The sequence below is a fragment of the Pleurodeles waltl genome, chromosome 11 (genome assembly GCF_031143425.1).
Source record: "Pleurodeles waltl isolate 20211129_DDA chromosome 11, aPleWal1.hap1.20221129, whole genome shotgun sequence".
NCBI lineage: Eukaryota > Metazoa > Chordata > Amphibia > Caudata > Salamandridae > Pleurodeles > Pleurodeles waltl.
Window position 1 is genome coordinate 705,137,400 of NC_090450.1, and position 16,635 is coordinate 705,154,034.

At 42.0% G+C, this 16,635-nt stretch overlaps 1 protein-coding gene across 2 annotated transcripts in view; it reads right to left on the reverse strand.

The window, feature by feature from the left end:
• Positions 1–452: 452 nt before the first annotated feature.
• LOC138266016 (protein transport protein Sec24C-like) overlaps positions 453–16,635 on the reverse strand; it is a 192,804-nt gene continuing 176,621 nt past the window's right edge. For both annotated transcript variants that reach the window (XM_069214320.1, XM_069214321.1), the window contains exons 20-22: positions 7,948–8,139; positions 6,093–6,182; positions 453–3,587 (exon numbers count right to left, since the gene is read on the reverse strand). In XM_069214320.1, the coding sequence (XP_069070421.1) occupies positions 3,444–3,587; positions 6,093–6,182; positions 7,948–8,139 (426 nt within the window). In that variant the 3' untranslated portion in view covers positions 453–3,443. The remainder of the gene's footprint in view (positions 3,588–6,092; positions 6,183–7,947; positions 8,140–16,635) is intronic.

Genomic DNA, 16,635 nt, shown 5'->3' on the forward strand with positions numbered 1-16,635 from the left:
ACAACTCACGATTGGAATCTCAACGAACAATAGTGCAAAGCATCTTATGCTTTTAAGTGGAAATGTTTCTCCATCTGGTGTATTCAGAAAAACAATAACCCTATTGCATTCCAAGAGAATGTGGTTGTTCCATGTCCTTTTCACTTAGCAAGATCTGGCCTTTCCTGTTCTTCCACAAAGGTTCACCTTAGAGCTGTTACTGCATATAGAAAAAGTCCTTTCTTCCAAACAGCAGTACTGAAGGATTTCTAAACGGTATGAAGAAGGTTTTTCCTCCCATTCAGGTCCCATGAGAATTCATTTTGTGCTTTCAAAATTCATGCGTCCACTTTTTACACATACACACAAAGCGACTGCAGTATTTATCGTAGAAGACAACCTTCCTCATAGTTATTACTCTTGTAAGGAAGGTAAGCAAAATTCTGCCTTCTATTCTAAAGACCCTCATACAGTTTTTCATAAGACAAGAGTTTTAATGAGTTTTCATGTAAATCAAACAATATATGTCGAATTTTTCCCCAAACTCGTAGAATCCAGCAGAAAGAGCTCTTCATTCGCTCAATGTCAAAAGGTTACTAAAATTCTATGTAGACAAACCATAAAAGATCAGACAAACTGACAACCTATTTGTGAAATATGGTCCTCTTAAGACTGGTCCCGCCACCTCTAAGCAATCCATTTCCAGGTGGATTTTGTTCATGCATCATGGTCCGTTAACAGCGAAGAATTCCCTTCTTAGTAAAGCTAAAGCTCAATCAACTGGGACAAAAGCAGAGACCGTGACTCTGTTAAAAAAAAAAGTACCCATTTCAGAGATAGGTAAAGCTAGCTGCTAAATGCAAGTCAATACATACCTTTATAAGGTATTACTGTTTGGATTCAGATTCAAGATCATATGCCCAACTATGTCAGGCCTCTTTAAGAAATCTTTTGGGTAAATGTGAGGACACTTTTGCTTGTTTCTTGTCCTAATGTCTTGTAGTGGGATAACCTTGCTATTCTGTTCAGTGCTTATGACTTAATGAGAATCCCTTAAAAGCACATGAAAAGTTTCTCACCTGGAATCCCAGTTCTCCTCCAGAGGAATCCTCATCAAAGCCATAAACAACCCTCCAACCTCCACAGACAAGAGTTTAAAGTAATTGTTTGTATTCAGTGCCCATTATCTTTATCTCCCTAAAAATTAACAAACCTAACTGTTATTCATGAACAGTTGAACGCATTCTGACTGGAAAATATATCAAAATCCAATGAGAAAATGGTGAAAATCTCTGTAGTCCAAAGAGGTGTTGCATGAGGTTGGTTGGATCAGGTTTCAAAGTGATTTTATTAAGACACAGCCCAACCTCAGTGATCCGGGTCCTGTTGCCAGCAGCCGGAAAAATGACCTGACCTAACTATCACCCCAGTTGCATGATGAGACACTGGAGTAAGGGTGAAACCCTAAAAGGCACTATGCCAGTTTTAATGCTGTAGCTGGGCAGGCTATGTGCTAGCAATGCCCTTCATTCCCTTTATTTTTTATTTTAAAAAAAGGTTTGTGACTGATATTTCTAGTCACTTTAGATTCAGTGACCATATTACTGCAATTGGAGATATTGTTTAAAAAATAAACAAATTATATTTGGGTATTTCCAGCCCATTTTGGGCTGCAAAGGCTATTGTTTTCAATGTATATGCCTTTTTTGTCTTCCAAAGGGCTGATGCAGATATAGATATATATTTTGCAAAGTGTTCAAGTGCTTATGAGTTTGATGAGGTTTTCCCTGAAAGAGAACCAGTATTACAGGTAAGAAACCTTTCTTCTACTAGGTTTTCTCCATCTCCTAATGAAGACAATGAGGCCCATATTTATACTTTTTTAGCACCGCATTTGCACCATTTTTTTATGCAAAAGCTGCGCAAATTTCCAAAATACTATTGTATTTTGTATGTTTGCTGCAATTTTGCGTAAAAAAACGACGCAAATGCGTCACTAAAAAGTATAAATATGGGCCTGAGTGTGCAAACCTTTCACACAAAGCAGCCAGACCAGTAGCTGACCCAGGGCTTATTAATAGCATGTATCCTCTGAAAATTAGATGTGCAATAGGTTTCAGAGATATTCTTTTTAATTGCCCTCGAAGGCATAATTTGCACAGACCTCTCATGACAGGGCAGCAAATTATTTGTTATGCTTACAATTTATCTTGCTCAATCATTACAATACATTTGTAAAACTTAAACAAATGTGCATTCCATCATATTTATGAGTCCAGGAACAAGCTTTTCAGTGTGCCCTGCTATCAGACTGCTTCTCACATACTATACTCATGTGGTTCCATTGTGACTTCAGCTCTTCCTTGAGTTTTCAACTGTGTAACGTTAGCTTGATGATGCCATGAGAACTATTTTTTTTCACTGAGCGCATGGGCGATGATGTGACACAAAGGCTACCTCCGAGTTTGGTGCTGGCATGTGGCAGAGACACAAGACAGTAGAAATGCTTTTCATACGGTCCTTCTGCGATGAAGCCTAGGGTGGGGGATCTGCTCTTTGTAGTCATAAGTCTGACTTTTAGCTATGCGTTGCGGCTTACACTGATTTTGGCGATCACTTAACAGGAAAACTTGCTTTGAAAGATTGTACAACTTTTAGTCTACTTTTAACAAGTCTGTGTGTGAACAGTTGAAGTTTGGTGGTCCTTTCGCAGGAAGTTCAACTGGGGGAAAATTCTGTATGTCTAGATTTTGTGTGATCCTATTGTCCACTGGAAGTCAAACTGGGAAAACACTGGAACAGATCGTCTGTGATCATGTGATCAGAACCAGTGTGCAGAACTGCTGAAGATCAGTAGACTTTAAAGGAAGTGTAGTTTCAAAAGGGTGTCAATATTGGAACTGTCATGAATTCTTGCTGTCTTAGCAAATGTTGAAGGATCATGAGGTAGACTTTTACAGAACTGCTGTTTGTGTATTTTGTTGCAGGAAGGACATAGCCCAAATGTAAGCTTCTCTGTGGTCGTGTGACAGGCAGTCTACCTGTAGGAGATGGTATGAAAGTGGATCCCTGTGATCGTCGATAAGACGTTTACCTAGTAGAAAACACAGAGCCCGATCAGCTGTTGTCTGATAATGCTTCCTGACCGCCTGCACTGTGTTTTCAACCTTTGCCTGTAAATTGCTTTCTCAATTGCCACAAAATATTCTTCATTGGAAGTTGTCCTGCTAAATGGCGCGAGGAACCACAACCTCGTACGTTGGTTGGCAGTCTGGACACAGGGGGACCGGCGTTCTCATCTCCCTTGTCACGAGCTTGCTTAGGCAGAAGGTGGCACCGAGCACTTGTTCATATTTAGTTTCCTAAAGTCTTTAGTTTACCACGTGGCAGTAAGACTTGCTTAGTAGGATGAGCACCAAAGGAAATCCTGTAACGGAAAGGTAGCCCCACATGAAGAGGCGGCATCACTGCCGGAGCAGCTGCTGAATGCTGCGGTGAATATGACACAGGAAGTCCTTGTAGGAGGCGCCGCCATTCGGGCTTTTGTCCTCTTCAAGGAACATCTTGAAAAGCTTTTCCATCTCGTCTCCTGGCTTCACCACGAACAGCTGCAGAAACATTTGTAAAGGAAATTTTTGTTATAGTTAACTTTGAACTCAGTAGAAAATTATTTTTACTGATTTAAGACAAAACACATTTGGTAGTTTTTAAGAATCACACAATAACTTTTGGGGGGTGTGGGTGACCCATACTGTTAATTATATTTCATCCAAAATACTTCACATGTTATCCAGTTAAAAAGCTCTCTCATTCCTTGGCCTATCTTCTCTTTTGGGATATGTAACTGTTTGTTTATTAACAGTAGCATGAGACCACCAGAGTCATTCAGTCCAGCCATTTCCCTGCTTATTGCTGACAAATTGGTCTCCACTTTCTATCTTATCCCCGTTGTTCAACTAGCGTGTCACAGTTTTAATTACAAAATACTTTAGGATTGTTTCCATTTCTTTTTAAACCTGTTACTTGAGTGAGATTAGCCACCATGGTATGCAGTGTTTTCGACATGAATAGAATGCAGATTGGGAAGCCTTTGTGCTATTACAAGTAGTCTAACCTTGTAAGTATCTGTCTTTTCTACCTTTGAGTCTGGTGACTGCAAGGCTGCAAACAGCCTGGATGCTCTCTGGTAGTGTGTGTTTGTGTTTATGGCCTCTGGTTGTACCCACATGAATCTCTGTTGTTGACTTGTGGTTGCGCCAGGTCAGTGTACGAAGAGGAAACCTAAGAATTTCATTGCAGTTCACGCAACTAGGTTTCAGAGATATTCTTTTTAATTGCACTCATAGGCATAATTCGCAAAGACCTCTCATGTCAGGGCAGCAAAATATTTGTAATATTGACAATTTATCTCGCTCAATCATTACAATACATTTGTTAAACTTAAACAAATGTGCATTCCATCATATTAATGGGTCCAGGAACAAGCTTCTCAGTCTGCCCTGCTGTCATACTGCTTCTCACAGACTATACTTGTGTGGTCCCATTGAGACCTCAGCTATTCCTTGAGTATTGAACTGGGTAACGTTAGCTTGGTGATGCAATGAGAAAGTTTTTTTCACTGAGTACATGGGTGATGATGTGACACGCAGGCTACCTCTGAGTTTGGTGCTGGCATGTCTCAGAGACAAGACAGTAGGGATGCTTTTCATGCAGTGCTTCTATGATAATGGGAGATGGAGCCTAGAGTGAAGGATCTGCTCTTTGTAGTTTGAAGACAGACTTTTAGCTGGGCATTGCGGCTTGCCCTCATTTTGGCGATCACTTAACAGGAAAACTAAATATGAAGGATTGTACAGCTTTTTGTCTTCTTTTAACAAGTCTGTGAAAAGTTGCAGGTTGGTGGCCATTTCACAGAAGTTTAACTAGGGTAAACATTCTGTTTGTCTAGATTTTGTGTGATCGTATTGTCCACTGGAAGTCAAACTGGGAAAACACTGGAATGGATAAGTCTTCACAAATATATTTCTAATATGATTCCCATCCATTTGAATCGGCACAGTAACTGGCATGCAAAGAGCAATGGTGTTTTCCATTGTGAAAATACCCAAGCACATCACCTCCTCCACTTGGCTCATCAAAGAGGCTGAGGAGGGAAAGGAGTTGACTGGTATCTGTGTGCAACTATGGTGGGATGTTGTGCTCCAACTTGCCCCCTGTGTCTCACAATGATAGGCACTGCCTTGTCCACTCATGCCAGGAGTGCTGGCTCCACATTTCCTGAACAGATCTCTATTTGGAAGGCAAGACCGCACCCCTGGATAGGCTAGTTTCCATAATCTCTGAGGGCCCAATATCGTATCTCTCCAAAAATATTTGTACACAAAGTCTGTAGTTGGATACCTCCATAAGTAATTCAGTTGGCACCTGAGCTCAGAACCAAGGGAGACACTGGCAGCTTCTGCTACAAGGTTTCCCATTAGACGGATGTAGTCGCCCTGCAGTAATACCCCTCTGCAGCTAGGAGCAGAAGTGACACTTGTACACTCCCCCGGGGGCTATGTTGGTTACCGCTCTCACAAGGGACAGGTGAGAGCCCTGGAAAGGACTGTGGTCAGTCATATAGTGACTGCAAGAACTGGCCACCATGTTTAAAACTTTAGATGCTTTGGATACTGTCTGGAAGAAAACGGTTCTGCACTAAAATAGTTTCAGTCTTTGAGGGGTTCATCCCAAGAAGACAGGGAAAGATTAAGATATATACTTTTTTATGACTATTTGTTACATTTTACGAAACTTGACCTATCTTAAAGAAGCCGGATTTAACAGGATTTATGGTAGAAAGTGTGCTTTGTTAGAAGGATGGGGTTTAGTGTTTTTGAGATTAAAATCTTGAGCTGTCCATTGATGTGTACATCCTGCACACATCCAGAAAAGGTGCTTTGTCCTTGATTTACTGCAATAGGGAGGGAAAAGAGTTCTCTTAGAGTAACCATGCACAATATGTGTGCAGGATTACTTCTGCATTTTGCAGGAGACATGAACAAGAGTTTACAAACCTAGATCAGCCCTCCTAAAAGCTGATTTTAAACTTCAAACCCAGTAAATAAATTCACCTTTGCAGTGCGGGCTCCTTCCTTTTGCAGCCTCTCGATGATTCTCCTTGCTTGAGCAGAGAGAGGATTGTCCAGCACAGGCAACACACACTAAACAAATCAAAAGTGACAAATGTAAATTTTGACAGAAATTTGGGTTAACGTTTCTCGCTCGATGAGAACTTGAAGCCAACAAACTCATAAGGTGAATCTTTTTCTTTTGATCCACCTATGCTTAAAACCTGAACTACCTATAACAGTGATTCACAACCTTTTGACTTCTGTGTACCCCCACTTTATCATTACTGGAACCCGGAGACCCCCCACTGAATCATTATTGGAATCCAGGTACCCCCACTGTGCCATTACTGAAAGCCAGGTGCCCTGGCCTAAACATTTTTGATGATTTGAAACGCAAAACAATACACAATAAATACAGAAACATGCATTCATCAAACATATAAACAAATGATAACACATTTTATTTAATTTGCAAACAAATATAAATGAAAAAATAATTTTAATAGAAAGTTCAGAGCATTTCTAAATTCAGTTGAAGCCCCACATTGTCCATACTCTATTCTGTTTGATGCACCTGCACCGCTCCCACGAATCAATCTTAGGATCCTAATTACATTTGTAGCCTCCAATTTCAAATCCCTTGACATTTAGAGTACGTTTTAATATTTTCAATTGTACATTTAGACACTTTATTTATATAAACTTTATTAATCTGTTTATATTATTTTATTTTATTTTCTAAGCAGTCATGAACCCCCTGAGGAGGCTTTGCGGACACCCAGGGGTCCCCGGGCCACAGGTTGGGAACCACTGACCTAGAACGTTAAGCAGCTTCTGACACCAGTGAGAGTTACATTTTTTTGGTGACTCCTGGGGAGACAGTAAGGTGACAGAGTCAGACTGAGTCAACAACATTGCTGCCCTCCTGTAACGCTCTTCTCTATGGAGAAAGATTTCAACTTTTCTACCTGCACTATGCCCATCGTACCAGATACTAATACCACCGTCAACTTCTTCACCAGGATGGCTGAATCTTAGTTCTAACCCTTTATAAATTCCTCACCACCATCTTCAAACTTGCAACACCCACTATTTCATACTAATGGTTTTCCATTACTCCTCCTTCTTTGCTCACAAAAGACACGGCGCCACCCACAAGCCCTCCTATGCAGACTCCAACCTCTGGCTCTTTTAGGGCCCTGACCTGGAGCAAGGGTCACTGTGGCCTATCGTCCACCACCTATAATCCCACCTTTAGACTTGCTTTGAGCCCCCTCTTTGTCAGGAGCTCCATAAAGAAACCTCAGCCATTCCAGTTCAACAGCGCAAACACTGTTCCCTGGAGTACCATGGAAGAAGTAGGTTCTAGCTACCTGATGACCCAATAGTAAAACCATGTTGTGTTCTTCCTGATCTGGACATTACTGGGAAAAGGCCTAGCTGCATCCAGACTCCTTGAAGAACTGGGCAGCGCTACAAAGATCCAGTGCAGTACTTTGCCTATAAAAACAGTCTGATGTTTGTCTCTGTAGGTGTCTAGTGCTAGCATCATATCAAATGTGAACTGCTTTATGTTGTCTGCCTGGCATCCGCTGGTCCCCTTCGACTAGTATTATGTATACTTGATCTTTTCGCAGGTTCATACATAGCAATTATCTGCAGCGTTTCCTCCTGTTGGGATATTCCATTAACAAATAAATACAAGTCCTGCCAAATTATTCTTAAAATGAGCGACTCAGTGGTTATCAGGAAAGAGTTTTGCATCACTTAGAGTTCAGAGTAACAATGCAAATTCTGCAGGAGATTCAGCGTGCTTGTGTTTTCAGAGTTTCATTCTTTACTGCTGAGCACTCACCGCACCGCAGCAGACTGCCGGAAATCCAGGGACCCCGAGAAGGTTCTGAATGGCTTTAGGGTCTGCTTGAGGCCCGACCCACAAAAACAGCGTCAGGCGGTTATCTGCCAGGTATATTCCGCTGGCGGACAGTGCTCGCTCCGAACAGCGCACAGCGGTAGGCAGCAGGGTACCTCTGGGCTGTAACTGGTGCTGAAAATTTGGAAAACCCAAAAAGAAAGAAGCGTGACTTAAAAAGACTGACAGAGTTGGTAAGTTATTTTTATTACATAAAAGATTTTTGTCAAGTTAACCAACATCGTTGAAGCACAAATCTACCTCTTGTAAAGCTTTTTACCAACGTCTTCTATACAAAAACATACCTAGTTCACGTGGCAGATTAATTGCTATGTTTGCCTACCGTTGTTTTATTAAAATCAAGGATGTCCTTTTCATTGCGGCACAAGGAGACACAACCTTTGGCAACACACTTAGGGCCAGATTTATGCTGGCCTTGCGCCGTCCCAACGCCACATTAGCGTCATTTTTTAATGCTGATGTGGCGTTGGAAGGGAAAAACGCCACGCCATATTTATAAAGTGGCGCAATGCAAGCATTGCCCCACTTTGTAACCCCTTGCGACATATTATGCCTGCACCAGACATAATGTATGCAAGGGGGTCGTTCTGGCACTGGGGGGGCGTGTAAAAATGGCGCAAAGGAATCTCATTAGCACCATTTTTATCTGCATTTTTAATGCCTGCTAAGTGCAGGCAATATTAAGAGGCTCCCATTGATTACAATGGGCCTCTGGGTGCTTTGCAGGATTAGCGTCCTCATTTTTGATGCTAATCCTTCAAAGCGCCGGACTAGTGTAACAAATTAAGACACTAGTCACCCAAATTACCGCCATGGTCCGCCGTATTTTAAATATGGTGCTACCATAGTGGCGTTAGGGGTTATGGGTGCAGGAAAAGTGGCGCTGCACTAGGTGCAGCACCACTCTTCATAAGTCTGCCCCATAGGGCCTCATTTACAAGCTTTTGGCACAGAGCAGTGCCACAAGCCTCCGCTGCCCTGCATCAAAAGCAAAGAGTAGGAATGCGCCGAATCTACGAGATATGGCGCATTTCTATCCTTGTCCCCTGCGCTGGTGCACAAATTGATGCCAAGAGCCAACACAGGCACGCTTGCACCGTGGTGCAAGGATCCCTGCGTTGTGGGGTGATTGTTTTTGTGCAGGAAGGGACACCTTCCTACACAAAAACAATCAGGAGAGATGTTTTCTACCTATGCAGCACACAAAGAAAGAGAAAAAACGGGGAGAAATAATGTTATTTTTCCCTGTTGCATCACCCTTACCCCACCCATGGGGAGGCGTAGGCTTTTGATGCATTCCCAGGTTTACAAAACCTTATAAAATCTGTGATTGTGTCAAAATCCAAGGGTGTTGCATGGGAACAGAACACCTCTCTGACACCAAGTAAGGCAACGCAGCGACTTGCAGCGACTTGCCTTACTCCAAATCTGCAAGTCCATGTAAAGCCATGCAGAGTGGCTTTGCGTGGCCTTGCAGATGAGGGTCAGCATCCTGCGCCGCCAGACCGCCACAAAAAGTGACGCACCGGCGGTGCAGGCTGCTTCTAAATAAGCCCCTTAGAATTTTGGATATAATTATTAGGTTTGTGTTTTGACTGTGCAGCTGTCAAAGAGACCTATTACTTACAACATATGTAGAATGGGTTTCGGGTCCTCCTCCTTCAACCATCGGGTTTTCTCAACCACCCTCTATTACCCATTGGTTTGAGACTTTGTCAATCATGTCTTTGCCAAGCCCAATGGAATATTCATTCTTTGCCACCTAATGCTATGGGCTGTTTCAGTGCATCCTTCCGCCTCCACGCCAGTGTTTACATCACATTTTGTGAAGGAGTAGTTTATAACTAAAGCCCTCTGCTTCTTCTAAATTCTTAGGAATTCTCACGTAAGAATTAGAAAGGTCTACTTTTGTGCTGTGTCGTGGAATGTCAGACACAACAACTCATGTAATGCACATACGCAGTGAATGGACAGGAATAATCCGTATATGAAACATGTAATACTACTGTAAAATTATTATGAGTTTTCTTGTAAAGTATCCACTAAAGATGGAATGGCTTGGAGGTTTGGTGCATTAGGAGTGTGACCTCATGCTTTTGAAAGGTAGTGGATTATCAAGCTGTCACTACTAGGTTAGGTGAGGCCTTACCATGATATTGCTGTATTGTCCATATAACAATACAGCAAACTATTACTGAAGTCTTGCCTAAGTCCACAATGTTGCTGTTATCTTAGTTTAACTGCAGCTTTAGTGGACTGGTGGGTGTAAATTGTCATAGTGGTATCAATCTTGGTGCCCTAAGATTGTACTATGGTGGGCAGTTTGAAAATACCAAGACCATGCTGAGCGAGTATGCAAAGGAAACTGAATGTCTCAAAACTCAAAACATTCCTTCTCGAGTAAGAACATCATGACTGCACCAATCAATGAAAATGTAACATATTGGCAACAGCTTCCAAATCAACTATGCTCTTTTTTGCAGCCATCAGATGAGCACTCAAAAGATGCGCACTCTAGACTTGATTGATTGTTTATCTGGCATTAGAATTCATGACTCTGTTTATAACATTAATTAGACTGCAGAAAACAGCAAATAAGCTCACAATATTTTGGTCTTATACATGGTGCTCTGCATATTTGTTTAATCACACTTCTGAAGGAGCCAAGTGGCAGATATTATGTTACCATATAGAATGTTGTAGGTGACCTCAAATAACCTCGAATTGAGTAAAAAAACATTCAGTCCCCGTAATTGGTTTATAGTACTCTGGGAACAAACTTAGATAGCTAGATATCTAACGGTGATCCAGTCACCTCTAGAAAAAGCCAAGAAGACAGCAGGGAAGGTCTGTTAGTTTATAGATTACATCAGCTCTTATCCCCAAATGCATTGCAGATGAGCGCCAAGAAATATCTGTCCGTGGGGTGTAGTCCTCTATTGATGAGTTAAAGTATTCTCAAGGTGCGGTACCATAAATGTATTCAATCTGGTTAGCATTTCTGAGGTCAACGTGATTGAGGCTAATAAAAACCTGGTATGAACCTGTAGGCGAACACCTTGAACACTGGAGATGACCAGGGTGAGATCCTTGACACTGGAAAATAGTAATTATTTTGGACTTCAGAAATCTGACGCTAAGCATCAAGTAGATTGTAAATGGAACTGAAGTTGTTCTTCAGTGGTACTTTTTAAGGATCTTGCTCGGTAATGGAGGGTTTGACCTTTCCTTGTAGTCCCAAGGTACATTTCCACCCAAGATGTTTTTGGAAGAAGGGGCAGCAAGAACATGAAAAAGTGACACTGAAGTAAGACCGAGATTGGCAAGATCAGCAGGCCTTAATGCTCCATAGTGGAGTGATTTCAATGTCTTTATCATGTACAGATGAGAAAATACTTTGGGGTACTAAAGATGCTGAAAGGCTGAGTTTAGTTGTCTAATCCTGAGTGTGAGAGGTTACTGAGACAGGACTGGCTGCATGCCATATCCTCCAGTGTCCATGTCGTCTCTATGCTTTTGCCCTTCGGGACCTATGTGTCCTACTGTCGACGCCAGCAATGATCCAGATCTCTATCTCTCACCTTGCATTTGTCTTCATCTGTCTATTTTTCCATTCAACTTGGTGTCTGTCTTTTTTTTAATACTCGATTATTTCTGCATCACCATGTGTTTTTCATCACTTGTCTCCCTTTGATCTTGCCTTCTAATGTTCACCCAGATTTTTATGATGTGTTCATGCTTCTTTATTACTTAACTCATGTGTACCTAGGTAAATATGTGTTTGTGCCAAGTGCGTTTTCCCTATCTCCTTGTGTCAGCGTTTTAATTTACTGGTGCCATCCGGCATATATCTGTCTTATGCAGCGCTTAATTTGAAAACACATAGGTGCTAGGGACCAATATATTTCTCAGGAGGCCAGTGCTGCCTGCATCACCTACAGACCCTGCCAGTGCAGCTAAATAACAGTACCAATGCCACCTAAAAACTATTACAATCCTAGAAAGACCATTTGAGCAACAGCGGGAACACAAAGATATCCGAATGGCTTGGACTTGCTGGTATTCACTTTTAATTTTTTATCATATATTGAATTCTTACATGTGTTACTGCTGTGCTCTTTTAAAAATGGACTGACAGTGCCCCCATACGGTGATTGTCATAAATATACAGAATCGTTGTAAAATAGGTGCAAGTACTGAGCAGAGGCAAACACCAGCACAAATTAAGCACAGGTCTTGAGATTTCTAGTGTCTGTCTTTTTCAGGATTTGTATCTCCTTATAATTTCGTCTGTAAGTGAGTACTGTGCTGATGTGTGTGGTTTTATTGTCCTCATGTTAGCATTTATTTTAGTAAAGGCACAGTGTTTAACCCCTTGGGTGCGGGCGTCGGCCACTGGCTCTATTATCCAATATTATTCTCAATAGCTTCCATTTGGAATTCAGACCATGGTGATGGGTGCAGTCTGTCTTGTTGCCTATCCTTAGTGATCTAAGGATAGTGGTGGATACGGTTGGTGCTTGATCACTTCACGTGATCGATGCAATTTACATCTGGTGTTTACACCTTGCCACTTTCAAAGTTTACCAGCCAACAATGGGTGTCAGTTATGCAGGTTCCACAGCATCTGTTGCTGTTTGTGCAACTGCAGCTACAGGTGTGGATGGCATGCAAGGTGCTGAGAAAAGCACTGCTGCAGGTGATGAAGTAGCATGGATGGAAGTGAACTTTAAAGTGATGTGGCATGTGCCAGTGTGATGGTTAGTGCTGCTGGCTAATGAGACGACTGATGAGAGGGATAATGATTTCAAGTTCACATGTGGTAAATTTGCATCGGTCATGGATACCTTATTCAGTCCATGTCTGTAAATGTTGGTCAGGTTCAAAATTTGGTTTGATACTGGTACTACCTTTCATCAGTAAATTAATTTATACCGTACTTATCTAGTCCATTCTTTATAAAACATCTAAAATAAAAATATAAACACAGTTTAGTAGTAAAGACATTGGGCCCCACTAAGTAGTTGTATCCAAAGTAAAATGTGCCTTGTGACTGAATATCTTCCTATTGGGGATGAGAAGCCTAGGTAGAAGTAAATGATAAGCAAGGCATGCAAATTCTGTTTGGGGTGTTGGAATGATCACAGTGGCACATATAGGAATTGTTTTAAGCTTGCATGAAAAGATGCAACCCAACATGATGATAATGTGAAAATGTGTCAGTCCAGGAGGTGATGAAATAACTTCGGGAGAAGCCTAACAAAAACATTTCTTTCATTGTAGGCCATAACATATTTTTCGATTAGCAGAGGGACAGTCATGTATGTTTATGAATAGCAATGAACTGTGAGATATTTCTATTAACATGTCCTGGTAGTTCAGGCTGGACTGTTCTCATGGGGAGCCGCACATGGCTGGGTCCAAACTGGAAGGGCATGGCGAGCAAAAAAACTGATGGTTTAAAGCCAGATTTGTGACTAGGGTTGAGTGTTTGATTTGTTCCGCATTCTGTCCATCATCTGTTCTTTTTGCATTTGTCGCCCTAAGTGGGAAAGGTATGTCCAGACATTGGTCCTGTGCTCGCTATGCCACTAGATTTAAGCTGGCCCTGGCTGATTAGGGGAGATACCCCTAGATGGTCCCAGGATGCTTGTTTCTTGTCCAGGGAGGACCTGGCCTGGCAGTTTGTCCTGGACTGTTCCCATAGGTAGCAGAGTCAAGACTGATTTACATATGGCTGGATCTAAACTGGAATGGTATTGTGAGGTAAACAAATTATGGATAAAATCCAGATCTGTGACTGGGGGTGAATGTTGGATTTGTTCTGTATTATGTCTATCATCTGTTCTTTTTGTATTAACATGTCTGGAGATTTCATGCTAGAACGCTCTGCGGTCTTTCAACACTGTTCGTCATTAAAATCTATGCAACAAATACTTCTATAGATGCCTTAGTGGTTCTTGAAGGTCAAATCTTTGAAGACCTAACCTGTGCTAATCACAAGTGACAATCAACAGCAATGTGTGCAGACATGACACTCAGCAGTTAACCTTCGTGGCTTTACCCTGCAGCTGGTCAACTCTGCTAAAAACCCTAGCATTCCACATAAACATAACTGTTGGTGTTAGATCGCACGTTTCCAAAAAGAGACAAACTCCCTGGCACCAACACATCATGCTTCGCAGACTAAGTTTTTCTCAGTGAACAGAATTCATAATAGCCATACAAGCTGTGGCACTATCTCATCCTGATAGAATCAATGTTCTGCTTGTTGTCCTCTAGTCTCTCATCTAACACCCCTAAATAGCATCCTTCATACAGCTTTCACACTGACAAGGAGTCTACATAAGTATGACAAAATCTCACACATAGTGATCAAAAGGTCAATATCTTTGGTGAGCTATGTAACACACACATAATGCTCAAGACAGTAAATTGCTGGAAGCAGAAGGGTGTCTGGATTACAGGCAGGATTGTTTTTGTGCAGGAAGGGACACCTTCCGGCAAGAAAACAATGGCAGTCCATAGATGTATTTTCCTCTTTCCACGTTTCTCCAGAGGAAAATGCCTGTAAGGACTGTTAGAGGCATAGAAAGCAAAGAAAGACAAAGTAACAAGGAGAAATAAAGATATTTCTTTTGCAGTGGCTCCTTATCAAGTCATAAGCACTGAATAGTCCGGCCCACGCAAGGGAATCCCGGAGCACTGTTAAAATTATACCTTAATATATAACAAACTTTGTACCATAGTACCATACATATGTCTACAGCCTAAAGAAAGGCAAATGGGCAGATTTCATTGAATTTTCATTTTAAAAAGAAGAAAATGACATAGAAATGTGTCACTAATAAAAGGTGACCATAGACAATCTTTCAGAAACCTTTTCAAAAGGAAAAACAAAATGGAATATGAGACATTGTTAGCCAATGGGCTGCAATGCAAAGGATAGTAAAGGAAAAAATGGCAATGTGCCTTTAATAACCTCACAGTACACCCTGTATCCCATCATGCCTCACAGCTGACAGTTAGGCAGGGACGGCTCCTTCGCCCCCCTGGCTAAGCCAGGAGATGAAAGCTAAAACAATATTTAATTATTGTTTTATCTTTCATCTGCTGGCTAAGCCAACACCTTGTTAAGAGTGGGGCAGGGCTGGGCCATGGGAGGTGGAAAGGGGAGGAGTGGAGTGCACTAAGTGCACCTGTGTGTTTGGTTGGCCGGCTCAGGCCGGACAAACACATATGTGCACTTAGGCCCATATTTAAGAAAACTGAGGCAAAACTGTGCTAGTGCAGTTGTGCGTAGTTTTTCTTATTGTGAGCTAACGCCATTTCCTAATTCCATCCGTGCACCATATTTAAGAAATGACGCATAATGGCGCTAAAGAATGGCTAGCATCTAAAAAAAAGATGCTAGCCAGTGACGGATGGTGATAAGGGAAATGGCGCTAGTGGGTCTAAAATGACGGGAGGGTGATTAGCGGCAAAATATCTACCGCTAGTCAGCCTCGTGTAATTTTTTGATGCACAGGCAGCCCCAAAAATTACTCCTATCTAAGTATAAACAGGAGTCAATAAAACTACCCCAATGCCCACCATAGGGGACCAGTGTCCCCAGGGCAAGCCCACCATACCCAGTGCCAGGCAGGGGGCCCCCAAGTGGCACACCACAAACATACACATATGCTTTTGGGATGGGCTCCTTCCTCAAGTAGTGTCCCAGTGATGTGGGTGGTGGTGATGCTTTGGGTTGGGGTGGGCATCTATGTGCCGATTTCACAGTATTTCCTCATGGAAATTTGCCTAGCAGCACTTGAACGCCTGGTCTAACCAGGTGTTAAATAATGACGGTAATGGGGCTTAGCGCCATTATTTAGGTCTGCCTCCGAGTTGCGTGTAGTTTCAGCGTTGGGAGTTAAATATGGCACTGGGGGACAGCGTTGTTTTTAGTAAGGGAACGCCTACTTTGCTTGTCTTTGACACAAGGTGGGTTGGCACTTCCTACAAATGACGCTTACTCCAATATTTTGATGCTAGACAGGTCTAGTGTCAAAATATAAATATGGAGTTAAGTTAGCGCCGCTTTACCGTCAAAATAAATTACGCTAAGGCGACGCTAACGTTCCTTAAATATGGACGTTAGTTTTCTCCAGCCCGGCTGTATGCACAGCCGGGCTGGAGAAACTGCATAGACCCCAAGGTTGTGTCTGATCAGCAGTCCAAGCCACTCAGACCAATCCTGGTGCTGCTTTCATGCTAGGTTTAACATGAAAGCAGAGCCAGGATTGCTGGAGAGCCTGTGCTGAGAGCAACACGGCAGGAGGTGGCGACGGGAAAAGGTACGTTTAAAAAAAATTATTATAATTTTTTTCTTATTTGCCACCACCCGTCCCACACATGACACCAAAACATATTTCTACATCGAAAACAACGCAGAAAACAACATTGACGTTGAAAGACAAACATTTGATGTTGATGCATACAACACAGTCTTTACCAGCAAATTTACCATCTGCCATTGTTAGTCTAGATCGCACTCTAAATCAAGTGCTAGAGCCCCATCAACATTAAAAATATCATCACTCTAGCTTCAGAGTTTAGGACACAGGAGTG